The 24,745-nt window shown below is 41.9% G+C and overlaps 1 protein-coding gene across 1 annotated transcript in view; it reads left to right on the top strand.

Moving 5' to 3' along the window:
* Window positions 1-24,745, top strand: part of LOC133630777 (voltage-dependent R-type calcium channel subunit alpha-1E-like) — a 139,310-nt gene that overhangs the window by 58,033 nt on the left and 56,532 nt on the right. The window contains exons 6-16 of the mRNA XM_062022504.1: window positions 255-413; window positions 7,489-7,679; window positions 10,480-10,583; window positions 13,070-13,185; window positions 13,663-13,716; window positions 20,829-20,909; window positions 20,986-21,195; window positions 21,300-21,412; window positions 21,511-21,623; window positions 21,742-21,873; window positions 21,982-22,051. Of these exons, the coding sequence (XP_061878488.1) occupies window positions 255-413; window positions 7,489-7,679; window positions 10,480-10,583; window positions 13,070-13,185; window positions 13,663-13,716; window positions 20,829-20,909; window positions 20,986-21,195; window positions 21,300-21,412; window positions 21,511-21,623; window positions 21,742-21,873; window positions 21,982-22,051 (1,343 nt within the window). The remainder of the gene's footprint in view (window positions 1-254; window positions 414-7,488; window positions 7,680-10,479; window positions 10,584-13,069; window positions 13,186-13,662; window positions 13,717-20,828; window positions 20,910-20,985; window positions 21,196-21,299; window positions 21,413-21,510; window positions 21,624-21,741; window positions 21,874-21,981; window positions 22,052-24,745) is intronic.

The raw sequence follows: 24,745 nt of genomic DNA, 5'->3' as shown, positions 1-24,745 counted from the left end.
ACACCCCTAACAATAATATAGTTCTACAGTTGATATATTTTTGTCATCTAGCGTCAAATTCAATTAATTGCTGTTGCACAACATTGGCGACAACAAATCACAGTGCAGTAATTTGCAAATTCTGCTCTCACCAATCATTTAGCTTAGCGTTACAGCATGAATGCCAACACCATTTTGGCATTTTGTAAGTTAAAAATGTGTTATGTTGTGCACACCAGCACTGTACATTGAAGCAATTCTCTGTTCCCCCTCAGGTCTGCAGATAGTGCTGAAGTCCATCATGAAGGCCATGATCCCACTGCTCCAGATTGGCCTCCTCCTCTTCTTCGCCATTCTCATGTTCGCCATCATCGGCCTGGAGTTCTACAGCGGGAAGCTTCACCACACCTGCCTGTCATCTGTCGACATCCTTGGTGGGTACACTTCAAATGTTGCTCTGCCTTTTGTACTGCAAGTGTATTTAATAATGTGTCCATGTCTGTTTTAGAAAATGAAACATTTTGATGTAGTCCAAAAGCAGTGGGCGTGCACATGTAGTTTGTTGTTTGTTTGTTTTTAACAGCAACACGTGTCCTTGCATAAACAAAATAACTGTTTTGATTATGTCCTTGCATCCCACGGTCCATTTTGCATTTGCAATGAATTAATATTGTGGAGCCCCTCTGCACTCCTGTTTGAAAGCCTTTTATTGAGGTGGTATTTCAAAACATTAGGCACCGTGGGTTGATTTCATTTGTCTGGTTAACACCATCGCCAAGTCATTTCCAGTTAGTGAAGAGTGATCTCTCATGACATTGGGACATAGCAGGTTGGCATTTTCTTCACATGTAAAGTCTTTTTTAAGTGTTAACATTCTCTATAAAGTTTAAAAATCTGGTGAGCATTCTGGAAAACTAAGCTATTTGCGCCGTATGTATAATAATCACCAAAAAGCCTGTACTGTAATCTACACAGGTAGTCTGCCATTTGTGTAATGTTTCTATACGGGCTGTGATTAGTACAAAATCCAAAACCAGTGAAGTTGGCACGTTGTTTAAATCGTGAATAAAAACAGAATACAATGATTTGAAAATCCTTTTCAATAGGGATGTCCGATAATGTCTTTTTGCCCATATCCGATATTGTCCAACTCTTTAATTACCGATACCGATATCAACCGATACCGATATCAACAGATACCGATATCAACCGATACCGATATCAACCGATACCGATATATACAGTCGTGGAATTAACACATTATTATGCCTAATTTGGACAACCAGGTATGGTGAATATAAGGTTTTTTTTTTAAAAATGTATAAAATAAAATAAGATAAATAAATTAAAAACATTTTCTTGAATAAAAAAGAAAGTAAAACAATATAAAAACAGTTACATAGAAACTAGTAATTAATGAAAATGAGTAAAATTAACTGTTAAAGGGTAGTACTATTAGTGGACCAGCAGCACGCACAATCATGTGTGCTTACGGACTGTATCCCTTGCAGTACCCGCACTCTTTTACCACGAAGCCACGCTGTTGTAACACATGCAGAATGTGGCTTGGCATTGTCTTGCTGAAATAAGCAGGGCCGTCCATGAAAAATAAATTGCTTGGATGGCAACATATGTTGCTCCAAAACCTGTATGTACCTTTCAGCATTAATGGCGCCTTCACAGATGTGTAAGTTACCCATGCCTTGGGCACTAATACACCCCCATACCATCACTTTGCGCCTAGGCAAGGCAACTTTATTTGTATAGCGCTTTTCATACACAAGGCAGACTCAAAGTGCTTCACAGAAAACAAAGGGAAATGAAAGAAAATAAAAGCAAAATCAAAATGCAGACAATAAAAATAAAAACAGTGCGGACGTTAAAAGTTAAAAGATTAAAAGATTTAGCTGAAAGCTAAGGTGAACATAAAAGTCTTCAGTCTAGTTTTAAAAGTAGTCAAAGTTGGGGAGAGTCTGACATCTTCAGGAAGTTTATTCCAAATATTTGTTGCATAGTGACTGAATGATGCTCTCCCTTGATTTGAGTTTACTCTGGGAACCGCTAACAGATTGGTCTCAGAAGATTTTAGTAATCTAGAGGGCTTATATAGTGGGAGCATATCAGTGATATACTTGGGCCCTAGACCATGTAGTGATTTATATGTGAGCAGGAGGATTTTGAAATCAATTCTCTGATGTACAGGGAGCCAATGTAAGGATTTAAGAATTGGTGTAATGTGCTCACATTTTTTGGTCTTTGTTAGAACTCTAGCAGCAGCGTTCTGAACAAGCTGTAGCTGCCTGACAGTTTTTTTGGGAAGACCTGCAAGGAGACCATTACAATAGTCTAGCCTACTGGTAATAAAGGCATGTACAAATTTTTCAAAGTCTTGAGCTGACATGAGCCCTCTGAGGCTTTTTACATTTTTGAGGTGATAGTAGGCCGATTTTGTTACTGATTTGATGTGACTGTCGAAATGTAAATCAGAATTTAAAATAACCCCAAGATTTCTGGCTTTATTTGAGGTTTTCTGGGACAGTGATTGCAGGTGTTGGACGACTGTAAACCTTTCTTTTTTAGCACCAAAAACAATTATCTCAAATGTATCTTCATTTAGTTGTAGGAAATTTTGGCACATCCAGTGTTTGACTTGCTCAATGCACTGGCACAGAAGATCTATGGGGCGATAGTCATTTGGTGATAGCGCTACATAGATTTGGGTGTCATCGGCATAGCAATGATGGTCAATGTTATTATTTTGCATGATTTGTCCTAGTGGGAGCATATAGATGTTAAATAAAGTCGGCCCCAAGATTGAACCTTGGGGGACTCCACCTGTTGGTTGGTTCTGATACAAAGTCACCAATGGAAACAAAATAGTTCCTATCTTGTAGATATGACTTGAACCAGCTTAAAACTGTGCCTGAGATCCCCACCCAGTTTTCCAACCTGTCCAAAAGTATTGAGTGGTCGACAGTGTCAAATGCAGCACTGAGGTCCAATAGCATTAATACTGAAGTTTTGCCAGAGTCTGTGTTTAGACGGATGTCATTTATGACTTTAAGAAGGGCCGTCTCTGTGCTATGAAGAGGTCGAAATCCTGACTGGAAGTTGTTGTGGCAGCCAGTAGAAGCCAAGAAGTGATTTAGATGTTGGAGGACAACTGTCTCAATTATTTTACTTATGAATGGTAGATTTGAAATTGGTCTGTAGTTGTTGATAACAGAGACATCTAGGGTCTGCTTTTTTAGAAGAGGTTTAATGACTGCAGTTTTGAAAGCCTTTGGGAAATTGCCCGATTGAATAGAATTATTAACTTTTTGCAATACGTCTGTTGATAGGCAGTCAAAAACATTCTTAAAGAAGTTGGTAGGTAAAACATCAAGGCAGCAGGTGGATGACTTTAGAGCTGTCACCGTTTCCACTAGAGTTTTAGAGTCTATGGCATTAAAGCTTGCCATCATTGCTGTGTTACTTTTGCCTAAATGTGGTGGTGATCCAACTTTTTTACTTGAGATATTGATGGCGCGTCTGATGCCTTCAATTTTATCAGTATAAAAGAATGCAAACTCATTGCATTTCTGCGTGGAATAGAGTTCGGCTGGTATTTGTGTTGGGGGTTTGGTCAGTCTGTCAACGGTTGCGAATAGGGTTTTGGCCTTATTTGTGTTGCTGTTTATGATATTGGAGAAGAATGTTTCTCTAGCACTTTTTAAGACTAAATTGTAGGCCTGGAGGCTCTCTTATAGATGTCATGGTGAATATGAAGTTTTGTATTCCACCAGATTCGTTCAGCCTTCCTGCACTCTCTTCTCTGGGCTGTTACAGCATCAGATTTTCTCCAGGGTGCCTTTTGCTTACCAGAAATCGTTTTAACTGTAACAGGTGCAATAATATCTATGATATTCACAATTTTGGAATTAAAGTTGCTTACAAGATCATCAGCAGGACATGGGTTTAGAGGTGGTAGTGAGGAGATGGTGTTTTTAAAGAGGACATTAGCATGTTCATTTATGTACCGTTTTTTAGCATTCTTTGATTCTGTTTGTGTGTCCGGAATTACAGAAATATTAAAGAAAACACAGAAATGATCAGACAATGAAGGATCAATCACAAGAACATCAGAAACATTGAGACATGTTGTGATAATCAGGTCCAGAGTGTGTCCCTTACAATGAGTAGCCTCTTTCACATGTTGAGACAGTTCAAATGTGTCTAAAATAGTAAAAAGTTATTTTGCTCCCTTGTCATTCAAATCGTCAATATGAAAATTAAAATCACCAGTTATAACCAGGCAGTCAAAGTCAGTGGAAATGCTAGACAATATTTCAGTAAAATCATCGAAAAAATTTGCAGAATATTTAGGTGGCCTGTAGATAATTAACAAGAGAATTTTGGGAGAGCATTTCAACACAGCACACAGGTATTCAAATGATGTAAAATCACCAAGTGATATCTGTTTCCCCTGAAACATGTTTTTAAATATAGCAGCAACCCCTCCACCTCTTTTCCCCGATCTATATATATCAAAGAAGTTATAGTTGGGGGGTGCTGTCTCGATCAGAATGCTTGCACTGTTATTTTGTTCCAGCCATGTTTCAGTTAAAAACATAAAGTCAAGTTTAGAAGTGGTAATAAAATCATTGACTAAAAATGATTTGCTATTCAGAGACCTGACATTGAGCAGACCCATCCTGATGGTGTTATTGACAGGCTTCGATGTTGGCTTTGATTTGGAGAGAATAGGAATGAGATTGTTTCGGTTAGCAGGGTGGCTAAGTTTCCCAATGTTTACTCTCTTGGTAGTCACAACAGGAATGTAGGCAACCTTGGGCCCAGCTGATAATGTGGTCTACTGCTGAACCCTTTTCTGTATCAGAAATATTCAGGACTGCTGTCAGAGCGAGGCGGGGTTTGCCGTAAGGGGGAGGGGGAGTGAGCAGCGTCAGAGCTGGGACGAACTACCTATAACAATCCGGATGGTTATTTTCCTCTTTGTTCCGGAGGACACAACGTCCACAGTTTCCAAAAACAATTTGAAATGTAGACTCGTCAGACCACAGAACACTTTTCCACTTTGCATCATTCCATCTTAGATGAGCTCGGGCCAAGTGCAGCCGGCTGCGTTTCTGGGTGTTGTTGATAAATGGCTTTTGCTTTGTATAGTAGAGTTTTAACTTGCACTTACAGATGTAGCAACGCACTGTAGTTATCGACAGCGGTTTTCTAAAGTGTTCCTGAGCCCAAGTGGTAATATCCTTAACACACTGATGTCGCTTTTTGATGCAGTACCGCCTGAGGGATCGTAGGTCACGGCATTCAATGTTGGTTTTCAGCCTTGCCGCTTACGTGCAGTGATTTCTTCAGATTCTCTGAAACTTTTGATGATATTAAAGACCGTAGATGGTGAAATCTCTAAATTCCTTGCAATAGCTTGTTGAGAAATGTTGTTCTTAAAGGCCTACTGAAACCTACTACTACCGACCACGCAGTCTGATAGTTTATATATCAATGATGAAATCTTAACATTGCAACACATGCCAATACGGCCGGGTTAACTTATAAAGTGACTTTTAAAACTTCCCGGGAAATATCCGGCTGAAACGTCGCGGTATGATGACGTATGCGCGTGACGAAGTCAGAGTAACGGAAGTTATGGTACCCGTAGAATCCTATACAAAAAGCTATGTTTTCATTTCATAATTCCACAGTATTTTGGACATCTTTTGCAATTTGTTTAATGAACAATGAAGGCTGCAAAGAAGACAGTTGTAGGTGGGATCGGTGTATTAGCAGCGGACTACAGCAACACAACCAGGAGGACTTTGTTGGAGCGCTAGCCGCGCTAGCCGCGCTAGCCGCGCTAGCCGCGCTAGCCGCTGACCTCACCTTGACTTCCTACGTCTCCGGGCCGCCAAACGCATCGGGTGAAGTCCTTCGTCCTTCTGCCGATCGCTGGAACGCAGGTGAGCACGGGTGTTGATGAATAGATGAGGGCTGGCTGGCGTAGGTGGAGAGCTAATGTTTTTAGCATAGCTCTGTGAGGTCCCGTTGCTAAGTTGCTAAGTTAGCTTCAATGGCGTCGTTAGCACAGCATTGTTAACCTTCGCCAGCCTGGAAAGCATTAACCGTGTATTTACATGTCCACGGTTTAATAGTATTGTTGATTTTCTATCTATCCTTCCTTCTATCCTTTATTTTTTTGTTTCTATATGCAGTTCAAGCACGATGCTATCACGTTAGCTCGTAGCTAAAGCATTTCGCGGATGTATTGTTGTGGAGATAAAAGGCACTGAATGTCCATTTTGCGTTCTCGACTCTCATTTTCAAGAGGATATAGTATCCGAGGTGGTTTAAAATACAAATCCGTGATCCACAATAAAAAAAGGAGAGTGTGGAATCCAATGAGCCAGCTTGTACCTAAGTTACGGTCAGAGCGAAAAAAGATACGTCCATCACTGTCTCTCAAGTCCTTCACTGTAACGTTCCTCATCTACGAATCTTTCATCCTCGCTCAAATTAATTGGGTAATCATCACTTTCTCGGTCCGAATCTCTCTCGCTCCATTGTAAACAATGGGGAATTGTGAGGAATACTAGCTCCTGTGACGTCACGCTACTTCCGGTACAGGCAAGGCTTTTTTTTATCAGCGAGCAAAAGTTGCGAACTTTATCGTCGATTTTCTCTATTAAATCCTTTCAGCAAAAATATGGCAATATCGCGAAATGATCAAGTATGACACATAGAATGGATCTGCTATTCCCGTTTAACTTAAAAAAAATAATTTCAGTAGGCCTTTAAACTGTTCCACAATTTGCTTACGCATTTGTTCACAAAGTGGTGACCCTCGCCCCATCCTTGTTTGTGAATGACTGAGCATTTTATGGAAGCTGCTTTTATACCCAATCATAGCACCCACCTGTTCCCAATTAGTCTGTTCACCCGTGGGATGTTCCAAATAAGAGGTTTGATGAGCATTCCTCAACTTTCTCAGTCTTTTTTTCCACTTGTGCCAGCTTTTTTGAAACATGTTGCAGGCATCAAATTCCAAATGAGCTAATATTTGCAAAAAATAACAAAGTTTACCACTTTGAACGTTAAGTATCTTGTCTTTGCAGTCTATTCAATTGAATATAGGTTGAAAAGGATTTGCAAATCAGTGTATTCAGTTTTTGTTTACGATTTACACAACGTGCCAACTTCACAGATTTTGGGTTTTGTAGAATATGCCACAGACCCAGGCCATTAAAATAATGACGAGGAGGCGCTAACTATTTTGACACCAGTGTTGTACGACTTCCCAAGTGTCCAAGGCTGGAGTGGATGCTCTGTGACACCAGCCAGATGGAGAGGGCATGACAAGCTTGCGAGGCGTCAATGTATACAGCATGCATCATGACAGCTTCTTGTACCGCTCATGTGTTGTTCTGTGTATGCTAATATTCTGTGTATGCGATCTTCCCTCAAAGTAAAATAAAGGTCCTTTTTTTGGGTAATTGTTCTGCACAGACAACGAGACAGTGGACTCGTCGGAGTTGGCGTTTGCGTGTGGCTTTAGGAAGTGTCCTGAGAAGTACGACTGCAATGACACCTGGATCGGCCCCAATGACGGCATCACACAGTTTGACAACATCCTGTTTGCTGTACTCACCGTCTTCCAGTGCATCACCATGGAGGGATGGACGGCCGTTCTCTATAATGTAAGAACACAATGTGCAATTTATTGTTATTTCTCTTATTTTGTAATATTTTATATTAATTATTCCTATTATTATAATAAATTAAACCAATAATAAAGATAAAAAAGTAATTATAATACATAAACAATTTAATAATTTTAATGTAATTAACCACTAATTGTGATCACAGCTACAGAACAGCTTGCTAACATATCCAATTTGGATTCACTATAATTAGCAAAGTGAAGGTGCCGCTAGCTTGGGGCTAACTAAACGTTTTTGATCACACTAAGACAGACTGTTAAAGCTCTGTGGTACGATATTTGTTGAGATAAATAATTTAGAAGTTCCGCTAACCGTCAGAGCTAACAACGTTAACGACTGTCAGTTGACTGCATAGCAACTATGATAAATGATAAATGGGTTATACTTGTATAGCGCTTTTCTACCTTCAAGGTACTCAAAGCGCTTTGACAGTATTTCCACATTCACCCATTCACACACACATTCACACACTGATGGCGGGAGCTGCCATGCAAGGCGCTACCAGCACCCATCAGGAGCAAGGGTGAAGTGTCTTGCCCAAGGACACAACGGACGTGACTAGGATGGTAGAAGGTGGGGATTGAACCCCAGGAACCAGCAACCCTCCGATTGCTGGCACGGCCACTCTACCAACTTCGCCACGCTGTCCCAGAACAAAACAGAACAAAACTTCTAGCCCGGGACCTTCTGGCTCACAGATCAAACCTCAAGAAACAGATGACCTGAGGAATAATGTGGGACAGTTGGGGCAAATTATGAGAATGGCGATGAGAAAAATAGAAAAACTAAAATCATCTGTGAGATTAGACATTAAAGGTATGTAAGCATACACAATCAGATATTATAGCTCTACAATCAAAGATACAGGAGAACAACTAATATTACAGTATGACGGCTTGAGAAAATAATTTCTTGATGCTATAAAGAAGTTCAGAGATAAAATACAAATTCTCAGACAGGACACCACAGCAGTGAGACAGGAGGTGAAAGTCCTACAAAAGGACACGACAGCAGTGAGACAGGAGGTGAAAGTCCTACAAAAAGACACGACAGCAGTGAGACAGGAGGTGAAAGTCCTACAAAAGGACACGACAGCAGTGAGACAGGAGGTGAAAGTCCTACAAAAGGACACGACAGCAGTGAGACAGGAGGTGAAAGTCCTACAAAAGGACACGACAGCAGTGAGACAGGAGGTGAAAGTCCTACAAAAGGACACGACAGCAGTGAGACAGGAGGTGAAAGTCCTACAAAAAGACACGACAGCAGTGAGACAGGAGGTGAAAGTCCTACAAAAAGACACGACAGCAGTGAGACAGGAGGTGAAAGTCCTACAAAAGGACACGACAGCAGTGAGACAGGAGGTGAAAGTCCTACAAAAGGACACGACAGCAGTGAGACAGGAGGTGAAAGTCCTACAAAAGGACACGACAGCAGTGAGACAGGAGGTGAAAGTCCTACAAAAGGACACGACAGCAGTGAGACAGGAGGTGAAAGTCCTACAAAAGGACACGACAGCAGTGAGACAGGAGGTGAAGGTCCTACAAAATGACACGACAGCAGTGAGGCAGGAGGTGAAAGTCCTACAAAATGACACGACAGCAGTGAGACAGGAGGTGAAGGTCCTACAAAATGACACGACAGCAGTGAGACAGGAGGTGAAAGTCCTACAAAAGGACACGACAGCAGTGAGACAGGAGGTGAAGGTCCTACAAAATGACACGACAGCAGTGAGACAGGAGGTGAAGGTCCTACAAGAGAACGCCGCAGCAGGTAGACAGGAGGTGAAGGTCCTACAAGAGAACACCGCAGCAGGTATACAGGAGGTGAAGGTCCAACAAGAGGACACAACAGCAGGTAGACAGGAGGTGAAGGTCCTACAAGAGAACACCACAGCAGTGAGATGAGGTGAATGTCCTACAAAAGGTCACGGCAGCGGTAGACAGGAGGTGAAGGTCCTACAAGAGGACACAACAGCAGGTGAAAGTCCTACAAGAGGATAAGTGTTATGTTTATGTTTATGTTTACCGGGGGGCGTAGAAGCTTTATGTTTTATTATATATATAATGACAATATATATATAATAATAATCCATCCATCCATCCATCTTCTTACGCTTATCTGAGGTCGGGTCGCGGGGGCAGCAGCCTAAGCAGGGAAGCCCAGACTTTCCTCTCCCCAGCCACTTCGTCCAGCTCTTCCCGGTGGATCCCGAGGCATTCCCAGGCCAGCCAGGAGACATAGTCTTCCCAACGTGACCCGGGTCTTCCCCGTGGCCTCCTACTGGTCGGACGTGCCCTAAACACCTCCCTAGGGAGGCGTTCGGGTGGCATCCTGACCAGATGCCCGAACCACCTCATCTGGCTCCTCTCGATGTGGAGGAGCAGCGGCTTTACTTTGAGCTCCCCTCGGATGGCAGAGCTTCTCACCCTATCTCTAATAATAAACAATAATATAAGGAAATGGAGTGTGACAAAATCCAAAGGTGTGTAAAACACACAAAATACTAATTAGCGCAGTAGCTAGCGACAGTAGTGCTCCATTGACTGAATGTGCACCACAAATCGATAAACCCGCCCACATTGGATGTGCTGCCATGCACATCCAATGCTGCCATGCACAAAATGGCTGAGCTGCAGGGTGGATGAAACATTCGTACCCTGGGACTAGGTTTGTAAAACAACGCATGTTTCTATTCGGTCTGTGGTTCATACATCAAAAAGCTCATAACGAAGTGTTGGCATAAATCGAGGTTCCACAAAGGCAAATGTCATTTCAGACGAACGACGCCTTAGGCTTCACATGGAACTGGATGTACTTCATCCCCCTCATCATCATCGGCTCCTTCTTTGTGCTCAACCTGGTGTTGGGAGTCCTGTCTGGGTAAGCGCGACCCCCAAACTTCCTATGAATAGTGTGTTGTTTTCGCCTGTGTTGTAGATTAAAGGTGCCATTTGCAATAATTTCATGTCAAGTCATCATTAAATGGCCCTGATATGTCAAAAGGCATTAACAAATAATGTTCTTTTCGAATACCTTTATAACTGATAACAGTAGTTCAGCCGGGATATGCTCATTTCAAAATTAAATTTACAGCCCCGAAATCATGTTATTGCTTCATTTCGATGCCCCGCCCTCTACCGTATGACCAATTAGAAAGTCCGTGAGTGTGTCACATCCAGGTTGCCAGTTACGCACTGCCTCCTTCGTCTGGCTACTGCCACTGGTAAAGTTACTAAACATGTCAGACCTTCGTAAAGCTAAAAGGCGTCGTTACGATTCTCAACTTATTCATGACAAAGCCAGGAACAAAACAAGGATTTGTATCGGGGATGCCTTTGAAAGATGGAGACAATTGAAGGCGGAGACGATTTTTTCATCTGACGCCAAACTTGCTAATTTCCTTCTTGATAGGATTTACGTTTTCTTATTACTTTTAATAAATGGAAATGGACATTTTGTATGTAAACTATATTGTCCAATACAGTCTATGACCTTGTCTAACAAAGCTAGTATGTTCGTGCACCGAATGCTTACCTAGCATGCTTGGCACGGGGGAAATATATGCCCGTTAGCATGTATGTCGATGTGTCATCCAAATGACAGGGCAAAATATATTTTAGACAAATAAAACCTACGTGGATATGGGTAGTGTCAGTGCCTATTTCGTTCTCAATATGCAGATATTCTGAGGAAAGAGGGTTCCAACATTGGCACGGCTAATTGCCGTTTCTGGTACTGTATGTGCATCAAACACATGGTGGGGTGGTATTTGCTTGGCACAATATAATGCATTACATGTAATGATTTTTCTAGTTTGTGTATTGACATGGTAGTAGGCTATATGATTTATGTGTACCATAGTTTTTGTGTAACATGGGTTGGCTCATAGAATTGCACTCCGCACTGACAGATAGTAATTGATTGAGTTTAGTTTATTTCGAACAAGAACAAACTTCCAGTATAATACATTACACATAATTTCATATAATTTATTTTTACATCATGTCCGAAAAGAAGTAGGAAGAAGCAAAGCTTATTTAATCCTACCCCTTTCCCACTTCAGAGCGTTTACAAATACATATGTTCATTTACTGTCTTCTTTTTGTAACGCAATTACATCAGTGAATGATTAATACAGCAGTTCTTCCAATATATAATTAAGTCAGTCATGATAAACATACTGAGATGAAGAATATCCCGTTTTCAATAAGGTTTGAGGTATTTCTCATAATTCGTCTTTCTTGTACTTTGTAAGCACTATTAATTTGAAGAACGTCTAAAAGCAGATCATATCAGTACAATGTTTAACTTCTTTGCTTAACCCATTCCATAGTTTGATTCCACATATTGATATGCTGAAGGTCTTAAATGTTGTACGTGCATACAAATGTTTTAAGTTAGTTTTTCCTCTAAGGTTATATTGAGAATAATTGTTGTACATTCTTGGGTAGCAGGTTATAGTTTGCTTTGTACATAATTTTAGCTGTTTGCAATTTTACCAAATCGTTGAATTACAATATTTTTGATTCAATAAATAAAGTGTTTTATGTTCTCTATATCCAACATTATGTATCAGTGTAACTGATATTTTTTGTAACTTGGTTAGTGAATGAAGTGCGCAAGTCCCCATATTTCTGCACAATAACTCAGATATGGTAACACTAGCGAGCGGTAGAGACTATGGAGTGATTTTTGGTCCAAAACATTTTTTGCTTTGTTCATTATTGAAATAGTGTATTTTTTGCTACCTTATGTTGCATCTTTTTTATATGAGATTTCCAGTTAATTTTATCATCTATTATTACACCCAAAAATCCAGTTTCTTTTACCCTTTCACTGTCTACTCAGTCTATTTGTATTTTGATGGAAGAGAATGCAGTGCGTCAGGTTGGATGCAACATGGGGTTATGTTGAACAAAATGTGGCGATAATTTTAGTGTTGGCCTTTGCTTGCCATCAAAGTAGGCCTATGGGATACATAATATATTATTATATATAATTATTTTGATGGTTGTCCGGTCAGTCAAACTAGACATTTTAGCAGGGTAATGCTAACAATCTGTCCCGACTCCCGACTAAAATGTTGCTGCGTAACTTTACAAATACATTTGGCTGATCGACATTAGTCAAATGTGGCATAATTACTCAGTAAACCATCTTGCAAGAAGCATAAACATGAGAAACCTACAGCGTAGGACTCGTCGATTGTCATTTGAGGTTCCTTGGAGTAGGATTCGGATTCGGCTGCGTATCTGGCAACCTCAGTCATGGAGAGTGTTAAGGGACTACATAATTTTGACCGTGATTGCAGTACCATTTGCGGCCACATTACTACATATGGCACCTTTAAAGTTCTTTTTCTGCAGAGAGTTTGCTAAGGAGAGGGAGCGGGTAGAGAACAGGCGGGCCTTCATGAAGCTGCGGCGCCAGCAACAGGTGGAGCGAGAACTAAACGGCTACCGGGCGTGGATTGACAGGGCAGGTACTGCAACAGTCTAATACTTTTTTTTTTAATAGAGACACTAATGGCAATAATCCAATATGGACATACAACTAAATGGACATAATGTGTCAGGAGTCTGCTTGGTTGCACGCACAGGCGCTATAATGGCGTCTGCATCGGCCATCTCCCACGCAACTAGAGGGTGAGGAAAAGGTGATACTGACTCACTGACTTAAATTTGTGCAAACGTATACATGTGAATTGGACATGTTTGTGTGTGTGTGTGTGTGTGCGTGTGTGCACCTCCATGTGGGTGAGAGTGGGAAGCGAGAGGGAGAGGTATTGAGAGGACTGTAGAGAGAAGAAGAGCTCCTTCTCTCAACAAGGGCACCGGGGTTTCTGAACGTTTACATTAGTGCAAGCTTGCTTCCCGAAAAAAAAAATGGCAAACGCCCTGACCGATCCGTGTATATTGTACTTCCATGTCTATGTATAATGTATTTTTTCCCGTTACAGAGGAAGTAATGCTGGCAGAGGAGAACAAAAATTCTGGGAGGTCCCCATTAGATGGTAAGATCATGGATATGATCGTTTTTTTGCGCATATTTATTGTTGTTCACAAGGCTCCCTAAGCCTAGTGCGGCAGTACTCCTCACCTCCAAATGAAGTGCATTACGTACCACTCGTTTGACTGCAAAAAATACAAAACCTAAGTCGCATTGTGAGTATGTACGCAAGACAAACAACAAACATGGGAGACAACGCTGCACAACAACTACACAAAGCTACATTGTGCCTCAACAAGCCTGAATTGTGTGGTGTTTAAAGTATTCGGGTTTAGAGAGCTATGATTATCATCACTGTTCAATTAAAGTCTGGTTGACTAATGTCGACATAAGCGGTTGTTGACATAATCGAAACCGAAACAAGCCATTGCTTGTGCATTAATTTGTGACATCGGCTCGTGTCGTAAGAAATGGATGATAAAGGATTTTCAAACCTACAACGGTATTTTGACATGGTTTTTCTTCCATTTTTGCATATTTTTATTTAGACTCTTCGGTTTTCATATGATATTTCATACTCTTATTTAACTGCTGCTGTAATTTAGTTTTATGTAACGCTTGACTACAAGAACTTTTGTACAAATCTCTCCTGGTGACGAACAATCTGAAGAATAGGGGGGCATTTCGTCAGTGACTTTGGTAAAATTTATTTTTAAGCTTGTGCTGAACAGGATGTCACTGTGCACATGTTTTAATACTGTATAACTCGACTGTGTCACAATCGTTTTTTGGCAGAGTAGGAGGCCAATCACAGGAACGAGAGGTGTGAGGGGACCCAGGGCAGAGGATATGAACACGACTGGAAGGGTGAACCACAAGGAATCCACTGGCCCCGAATGGATAGACTGGAGAGCTTGAGTAGTCAGAAGGAAATCCGGTATCAGGTGTGCACGAAGGTGGCACGCCCTGTGACACGAAAACAAAGCGCTGCAACAAAAATCAGACAGGTGGCAGCAGAGGAGCTAAACCGTACCCTTCCGAGTTGTTTAGATACTGAACTGCTTGCCCCACCTTCTGGAGTTTAAAATGGCCTTGACAGTGTAAGCTGAGTGGCCATCGATCATGAGTGGAGGAAGAGTAGGCGTTGTTGTAGGAGGGCACAGCGGACTGGTCGTAACCGGTTTGAGGTCCGGGAGGCGAAAAACGGGATGACGCTTAATGGATAGGGGCAGCTGGAGCGCGACCGCCGCAGGGCTGAGAATCCTGCTGATTTTGAAAGGCCCCACGAACGCCAATAGTAGGTCCCGAGACGACAGCCATACCTATTGTCCATGTTGATAATTGGGCCCTGGTATCCTGTGGCGATCCGCCAGCCTACGGTTCGAGGCAGCCGTGTGAGACAGAGCCGCTGTTGTATCCCGTCACATCGGATAATCTCGGCGTATGTGCTGGTGGAAGGAAGTGATTGCGATCTCCGGCTTCTGGGAAGGAAAAAGAGGCGGCTAGAACATACCTATGGCCGAGGAGGTGAGGGAATTGGGAGTGTACTCCACCCAAGGGAGGTGGGAGGACCAGGACGAGGGTGTCGGTGGCATACGCAGCGGAGTGCCACCTCAATGTCCTGATTAGCCCGCTTTGTCTGGCTGTTGGTCTGGAGGTGGTATCCTGATGAAAAGCTACCGCTGATTTGGATTCTTTTAAATCCACGTCCACTCTCTGGTGACTGCTCTCCTTCAATATTCTGCTGCTGAGCTCCTGCGACTCCATTCTCGGTTGTTTCATCCACAGCCAGTGACGCTTCACCTTACCAGCCCTACCGAAGGTACATCCACTTTGGGTTCTGCAGAAACCATCAGCTCAGTGACAGCACGCCAATAAAATCAAGTTGGTCCAAAACTCGTCGCCCGCCATGGAACATTGGCTGGGAAGTCGACCACAAATTGTTAGCCGGCCTGGCTAGGTCGGCTAACCCAAGACATCAAAATGATAGCGCTAACGCCAACTTCGGTCTTCTTAACATCCGCTCACTCCCGAGCAAAGGACATCTTATCCAGGATCTCTTTACTGACCATAAACTGGACTTTATGTGCCTAACAGAATCATGGCAACAGCTCAATGATTTCATGGACTCCTCCCTGGTTTGTTTACACTTCCAAACCTTGCGGCACCGGTCACGGAGGAGGTCTCGCGATAGATCTATCGCGAGACCTGGAAAGTGGAAGGTCTCACCGGTGTTTTCTACCTCCTTCTGCTCCTTTAAATCCACAGTTTTGGAACTATCTGGACCTACTCCCACAATCATTGCTGCTATGTACCGACCACCTAAATATGACAAAGATTTTATTTGTGATTTTCTGCTTTTCTCACTCATCTTTCCTGCTTCACTTTTGCAACTATCTGGAGATATTCCAACTATCATTGCTGCTGTGTAGCGACCACCGAAATATAACAAAGATTTTATTAGTGTTTTTTCTTCTTTTCTCACTCATCTTTCTTCACTTTTAGTGATTTTTCTGCTTTTCTCACTCATCTTTCTTCACAATATTTACTACTGGGGGATTTTAATGTTCACATAGACAGCACTAATAATACAATCTCAGGGGATTTTTCATCCTGTCTCCAAAGCTTTGGTCTGGAGCAGTACATCAACTTCCCTACTCACTGTAAAGGAGGAATGTTGTAAATGCAACTTCCAATTCACTACCCGACTCCGATTAGTATCAATATATTTCACTGTCAAATAGTTTCTCCATAAATACCTTCCCCCGCAATATTTATTTTCGCCAAATCAAGGACATCAACTCTGACGCTCTTTCCACCGTCATTGACAGGCTCCCTAGCATAGACTCTCTTTCCTCTCCCAATGAACTTGTCACCTACTATAACAATAATCTTCATCATCTACTTGACATGCTGGCCCCTGTGAAAAACAAAACAGTCTCTTTCACCAACTCTGCACCCTGGTTTACTCCCACACTTCGCAAATTAAAAATCAAGAGACGCCAACTTGAACGTCCCTACAAAAATACTGGACTCACTATACACAAAGACATATTTATCCGACATCTCCAATATTACAAAGACTGCTTGAACAACACAAAATCATCCTACTATATATATTTTATCAGTTCTAAAGAAGGCAACTCCAAAACTCTTTTTCCCTTCTCGCCAAAATTACAAATCCACAGTATTCTCTTCCCTCTAATATGGACTGTTTTTTGTTGTTCCCTTATGCAATTTTCCAATTCCAAAATCACCCAGCAACTTCCTTATTCCTCCCCTAAGCCACAGTACACCCTCCCTACCTCCCTCATCCATTAATTTTCTAGTCTTTCACTGCTTTCTCAGTTGGACATTACTGCACTTATTCGTCGATCCAAGCCATCCACCTGTCATTTAGATCCTATCCCAACTGCTTTAGTGAAAGTCTGCCTCCCTCACTGATCCACCTCATCTTTATTAAAGTTTTATTAAAGTACCAATGATTGTCACACACACACTAGATGTGGTGAAATTTGTCCTCTGCATTTGACCCATCCCCTTGGGGAGCAGTGGGCAGCAGCGGCGCCACGCCCGGGAATCATTTTGGTGATTTAACCCCCAACTCCAACCCTTTGTTGCTGAGTGCCAAGCAGGGAGGTTATGGGTCCCATTTTTATAGTCTTTGGTATGACTCGGCTGGGATTTGAACTCCAACCTACCGATTAATATAATCTATTCTTCTCTCACTACTGGAGTTGTTCCCTCAGCTTTCAAAACAGCAGCCGTAATGCTAATTCTGCAAAAACCTGGCTCAGATCCAAATAATTTTAATAACCTTCCACAGCACTGAAACAGGACTGGTAAAAATCACAAAGGATCTCCTCCTGGCTGCTGATTCTGTTGCACAGTATTGGCCTCACAAACACACCCCTTCACTGGTTTAGATCATATCTCTACGACCGCACTCAGTTTGTTCAACTTCAATTATCCAAATCCCCTCCGTCTCCCGTTTCCTCTGGTGTGCCCCAGGGTTCTGTCCTGGGTCCCTTGCTTTTCATTATCTACATTCTACCTCTTGGCAATATTTTCCGTAAATTTAAAATAGATTTTCACTGTTATGCAGATGACACCCAGCTCTACCTCTGTAGCAAACCCACTGCTTCTCTTCCTTCTTCCTCCCCGACAGACTGCCTCGATGAACTCAAGCAGTGGTTCTCATCCAATTTCCTCCAACTCAACAGTAATAAAACCAAAATCTTACTAATAGGTACAAAATCCATCCCAGCCAAAACCAACAGCTTGTCCATCACACTCGGCAATTCGTCTGTCTCAACCGCCTCCCAAGTTTAGAGTCTGGATGTCAACCTCGACAGCAGACTCGCTTTTCAAGCCCTCATAAACAACATTACCCGGTCTGCTTACTTCCATCTACGCAATATTAATCGCCTTTGCCCTTCCCTGACCACACATACTGCTGCCATACTGGTTCATAGCCTTGTCACCTCTTGCCTGCAACTCCTCCTGTTTGGTCTCCAACACAAGTCACTTTTCAAACTTCAGTCTCTCCAAAACTCGGCTGCCAGGATAATCACCAGAACCCCTTCAATCCAAAACATCACCCCTGTTCTGCAACAACTCCACCAATCACTTACCCATCAAACACCGTATCCAATTTAAAATAAATCTCCCTCACTTTCAAAGCTATCCATAACCTTGCCCCGTCATATCTTTCTGACCTGCTCCATGTCGGCACGCCCTCACATTCCCTAAGATCCTCCTCGTCATCCGTCCACCTCACCTTCCCCTTATATAGACTGTCCACCATGGGTCCTGAGCCTCAGCCCGTCATCTTTGGAACTCACTACGTCCAGACCTTAGCAATATGGACTCAATTTCCCTCTTTAAATCAAGACTCAAAACACACCTATTCCTAACTGCTTGTTTTTGTCCAATTTTTTAGTTTTTGTACGGTGTCCTTGAGTGCCTAGAAAGGCGCCTTATAAGTAAAATGTATTATTATTATTATTATTATTTTGTCTTTGAGGACATCGTTAATTAAGTTTTGCAAAACCGCAGGCGCATTAGTGAGGCTAAATGGCATAACCAAATATTAAAGGCCTACTGAAATGAGATTTTCTTATTTAAACGGGGATAGCAGATCCATTCTATGTGTCATACTTGATCATTTCGCGATATTGCCATATTTTTGCTGAAAGGATTTGGTAGAGAACATCGACGATAAAGTTCGCAACTTTTGGTCGCTGATAAAAAAGCCTTGCCTGTACCGGAAGTAGCGTGACGTCACAGGTTGTGGAGCTCCTCACATCTGCACATTGTTTACAATCATGGCCACAAGCAGCGAGAGCGATTCGGACCGAGAAAGCGATGATTTCCCCATTAATTTGAGCGAAGATGAAAGATTTGTGGATGAGGAAAGTGAGAGTGAAGGACTAGAGGGCAGTGGAAGCGATTCAGATAGGGAAGATGCTGTGAGAGGCGGGTGGGACCTGATATTCAGCTGGGAATGACTAAAACAGTAAATAAACACAAAACATATATATACTCTATTAGCCACAACACAACCAGGCTTATATTTAATATGCCACAAATGAATCCCACATAACAAACACCTCCCCCCTCCCGTCCATATAACCCGCCAATACAAATCAAACACCCGCACAACACACTCAATCCCACAGCCCAAAGTACCGTTCACCTCCCCAAAATTCATACAGCACATACAGTAGATTTCCCCAAAGTTACGTACGTGACATGCACATAGCGGCACGCACGTACGGGCAAGCGATCAAATGTTTGGAAGCCGCAGCTGCGTACTCACGTTAGAACGTGTCCAACTCAAAGTCCTCCTGGTAAGAGTCTCTGTTGTCCCATCTCCACAAGCATGCGTATCCAACTCAAAGTCCTCCCGGTAAGAGTCTATGTTGTCCCAGTTCTCCACAGGCCAATGGTAAAGTTTGACTGTCATCGTTCGGGAATGTAAACAATAAAACACCGGCTACGATGTAGCCGCTACGTGTTTGTGTTGCTGCAGCCGGCCGCTAATACACCGCTTCCCACCTACAGCTTTCTTCTTTGTTATCTCCATTGTTCATTAAACAAATTGCAAAAGATTCACCAACACAGATGTCCAGAATACTGTGGAATTTTGCGATGAAAACAGACGACTTAATAGCCGGCCACAATGCTGTCCCAAAATGTCCGCTACAATCCGTGACGTCACGCGCAAACGTCATCATACCGAGACGTTTTCAGCAGGATATTTTGCGGGAAATTTAAAATTGCACTTTACTAATCTAACCCGGCCGTATTGGCATGTGTTGCAATGTTAACATTTCATCATTGATATATAAACTATCAGACTGCGTGGTCGGTAGTAGTGGGTTTCAGTAGGCCTTTAATAATGCCCCATGGGGCTGTTAAAAGTGGTCTTCCACCCATCTGCCTCTTTGATTCTCACCAGGTGATAATCAGGTGCGTCAGTCAAATTTTTGTGAAAACAGCTGCCAAAGATAAAGAATCCATAAGTGGCAATGGATAGCTATTCTTTACAGTTGCGTCGTGAGTGGAGCCAGAGCCGAGGAGCAGAACACGACTGGAAGAGTGAACAATTAGGAATCTACTGGCGCCGAGTGAATAGCCTGAAGAGCTTAAGTAGTCAGGCTTTTAGTTATTATTTTAATGTCTTTGGCGTTGTCGTCTCATTCTGTTTTTTTATGGTGCAGACTAGCAGTGATACGCTCCAACTGCTTCACCAAGTCGACTACACGCTCAGTCATGTTTTTGATGATGATCTTCCACTTCTTGTGCTCAGCGCTGTCCTTAAATCTCACTTTCTTCCTTCCCACTGATGGAAAAACTAAGTTATGTCCATCTCTAGCCATAAGCTAATGCTAGTAAGTGAGACCAGATGTTTTGGTCTGATCTTACGGGGTTCACTGTGACGTTTGATTCTCCCACTAATGGTGGGGATTCTTGGAATTCAAAAGCATAAAAATTAGCCGAGAGACAGCTCTTATCCCAAAAAACTCTTAAGTTGGGGCACTTTGATGTACCACTGTGATAAATAGAGACACACATAGAAAAGTTGTAGTCCTTTTGTTGTATTAATCTATGCATTTCTATGTCAATCCAACAGTGAAACGCTATGTTAAAGCTGATTTTTGTTGTTTTTAGTGCTGAAGAGGGCGAGTAAGAAGACAGGTGCACGAAGAGGAGCCCCGGGTGACGAAAAATACACGGACATGTCCACTGCCAGTAAATTCATTGATGTCTTTTTATCCATATTGTGGATTTCAAATGACTACTTTTCCTGCTTCCATGTGCGTGGCAGGCATGTCTCGCTCCAGGATGAATTTCCGCAGTGGCCGCCGAGGCCCAGCCGCTTACCTGCGACGCAAAGAGCGCATGTTGCGCATCTCCATCCGCCGCATGGTGAAGACGGACACGTTCTACCTGATGGTGCTAAGCCTGGTGGCTCTCAACACCATCTGTGTGGCCATCGTCCACCACAACCAGCCCGACTGGCTCACCATCTTCCTCTGTGGGTTACACTTTACTACTTCTTGTTGTCCAAAAAAGGGCTACAAATCTTCCAGATGGCATTCTGTATTGATCGCATGGATTTGTTTGTTTTCTCCTCGCCAGACTATGCAGAGTTTGTGTTCCTGGGGCTGTTTTTGGCTGAGATGTTCTTGAAAATGTATGGTTTGGGTTTCCGTCTTTACTTCCATTCATCTTTCAACTGCTTCGACTGTGGCGTGAGTGAAGTCCTCACATGCTAATGTTATAACCTCTTAATATAAAAAGTCAAATGTTTAGGAGAATACCTAGACGAATGCTTCTCGGTGGTTTGCAGGTTATTGTCGGCAGCATCTTCGAAGTGGTGTGGGGCTTCTTCCGACCTGGAATGTCATTTGGCATCAGTGTGCTGAGGGCGCTGAGGCTCTTGAGGATTTTCAAGATCACCAAGTAAGTGGGGCAGCGACATCATTTCTCTCCCCGACAGGATGGGGCTGTTTAGCTTCTTTTTTTCCAACTTGATGATTAAAATAGGCACAAAAAGCTTGTTTTTGCCCCTCTTTTCCAGATACTGGGCCTCGCTCAGGAACCTGGTTGTGTCGTTAATGAGCTCCATGAAGTCCATCATCAGCCTTCTTTTCCTGCTCTTCCTTTTTGTTGTGGTCTTTGCCCTGCTGGGGATGCAGCTCTTCGGAGGACGGTAAGAAGGGATCTTCACTCCTCCATAGCCTTACAAAAAGCTTCAACATCCTTCTTCCTCCTCGTTGGTCATATCTGACCCCACACTTTTATGTTTGCTCCCCTCAAGGTTCATCTTTGAGGATTACACTCCTACCAACTTTGACACATTTCCAGCTGCCATCATGACAGTGTTTCAGGTTTGTACCCTCCTCCCCCTCTCTCTCGCCCTCCCTATTCTGCCATGACACATTGCACCCAAGAATATTTCTCACCCGGGGCGCAGATTAAACAACTCTTCTCGCTCACTGGCCGCCCCCTGCCTGCGCTGCCCACCCACACATCCATGCACACATATGCGCACATGAACATCAGAAACATGGGTCGAATCTGCATCAGATCAGCCAGAAAAATGCAACCAAGCTTCTTGTGTTGCTTTTTTTACAGTGCTAAATACATGCTTTTGCATTCTACTGTACTACGCTTGCCTGTCACGTCATTAAGTACACCTCTAAAACATAATGCAATCTAACACAAAAGCCTTATCACATAATAAACACATTTCATAAACAAATCAATTGAATTTGCTATAATCATCCCCTCAAGGGGAACTGCGCTTTTTTTTTAATTTATTTTGAAAATCATTCTCAATCTTTATGAGACAAGTACACACAGGTCTTTTTCTTTTCTGTGAGTTCTCAATATTAAAAAACTGCTTTTTAGAGGCAGCTAACAATGCAAAAGAAAAGACACAAATACAAACACACACGCACACACAGAACTATTGACAATAACAAAACATGGCATGGCACTGAGGATTGAGGAAAAACGCCACCCTTGAGGCATCCACACTGGAAAATAACTCAAATTAACGCCACCTAAAAAATAGTATACCGGTACAATATATGTAAAATTAAAATAAATATTACATTAATAAATTAATAATAAACATAACATTTATAGAATAACAGTAGTACTAATAGCAATGAATAAAACAGATAATACTTAAAGTGATTAGTAAAAAGCTTGATTAAAAATGTATTTTTTTAATCTCTTTTTAAAAGTATCAACATTCTCTGCAGTACTGCGACTCTCTGGCAAGCTGTTCCACAGGTGGGGGACATCATGGCTAAATTCCGCCTCACTGTGGGTCTTTGTCCTGGTATTAGGTAAAGATAAAAGTTTGGTGCTAGAGGACCTCAGGACCTGCGAGGGTTGATATGGTAAAAGCAGGCCGGATGGATAAGAAGACGCAAGGCCAGTAAGACATTTAAAAACGAACAATATCACTTTAAAATCAACCCTGAAGCGGACATAGAGCCAAAGCAGTGACTTTAAAACTGGTGTAATGTGCTCCCACCCTCTGGTCCCTGTCAGTTTTGTGATATTTGTTGAGTTGTAATATTGTTTTTGGGAAGACCGGAGGGCAGAGCATTACAATAGACTAAACGACAGAAAATAAAAGCATCAATTAGATGAAAAAATATATATATATATATATTTTTTTTGTAATATTTTTTATATGTAGCGTAAAAATCAGCTTAGTCAAAAATCACGCCCAGATTTTTTATGGATTGCGTTGGTTTTTAGTCAAAGTTTCTCCCTCTGGCTTTCAGGACCTATAACTAAAACCTCTGTTTTGTCCTGGTTGAGCTGGAAACTGATGCTGTGTTTCCTAATGACTTCCCCAAGAGGCAGCTTATAAAGATTACAAAGAGTGGGACCTAAAATTTAGCCTTGGGAAACCCCACATCTTATTTCATCGGTTCCTGAGGAACATGCATCCATACTTACATAAAAACATTTGCCTGTAAGATAAGAGCGGAACAAGTTAAAAACAGTACCAGAGTGGCTGACAAGGTGTCTAAGTCTATTTAATAAAATGTGATGGTCTACTCAATCAAAAATGGCGCTTACATCCAGCAGAACCAACTCTGAGATTTTTATTATCTAAATTCAACCTGATTCTGTCTTGGCACCGGGCTTTATCTTAAAACCAGACTGAACCAGACTTTCTAAAATGTAATTTCTGTTTAAAAACACATTAACTTGAAAAACAGTTTTTCTAAAATCTTACTTAGGAACTGTAAGTTGGATACAGGTCAGTAGTTATTAAAATCGTTTGGATCCAAACTGCTCTTCTTTAGTTACGGCCTTACAACCACCGTTTTAAAAGCGGCAGTAAAGACCCCTGCCTGAAGAGAGCAATTCATGATGAAGTTGACTGGCCGCTGTTACACTCGCACAGACGTGCATGCGGCTGTCTCAAAGGACATGTATTCATGAATGACATTTAATTATATTTTTGTTCTGTTGAGTGAAATCATGATTTTTTTTTTCTTTTTAAAATTGTGTTTTCAGGTTGAGTTGGGTGTTGTTGAGGTTTTTTTTGTTTTTTTAGGGGGGGGGGTTAAGTTCAGGCGGCCCTGCAGATGGGATGTTGTTTCTTCCTTAAAATACTACATTCGGAATAATCCTCACTGTTGATTTGAAAAAAAAAAAAAGGTTTCCTAGCGATGTTGCAATGGTTTTATGCAGTGTTCCATTTATTGAGAGCCATATAATGTATACTGTCAAGTTGGTAGTGTGTAGAATTTTAAAGCTGACCAACTTCCCCGCTTGGTTGCCACAACTTTCTACTACACAGGTGAGTGGTATGATTTATAACTTCAATTTATTTTTTCCAAACTCCAAGGCGATACAGCAGAAGCAGCTAAAACAGCAACCAATGTTATTAGCAGCTCAGACAAATAGCTAATTTAGGCCTGGGCGATATGGCCTAAAAATAGAATAAGAAAATAAAAATAAAATATTCAGATTTGTTTCTCATACTTTTTAAAGAAACAAATTACTGAGATAAATTAAAACATTTTTTTCTTTTATTTGATCAAAAA

The sequence above is a fragment of the Entelurus aequoreus genome, linkage group LG16, assembly GCF_033978785.1.
Source record: "Entelurus aequoreus isolate RoL-2023_Sb linkage group LG16, RoL_Eaeq_v1.1, whole genome shotgun sequence".
NCBI lineage: Eukaryota > Metazoa > Chordata > Actinopteri > Syngnathiformes > Syngnathidae > Entelurus > Entelurus aequoreus.
Note: the sequence above shows the minus strand (reverse complement) of the source record. Positions and strands in the feature narration are given on the sequence as shown.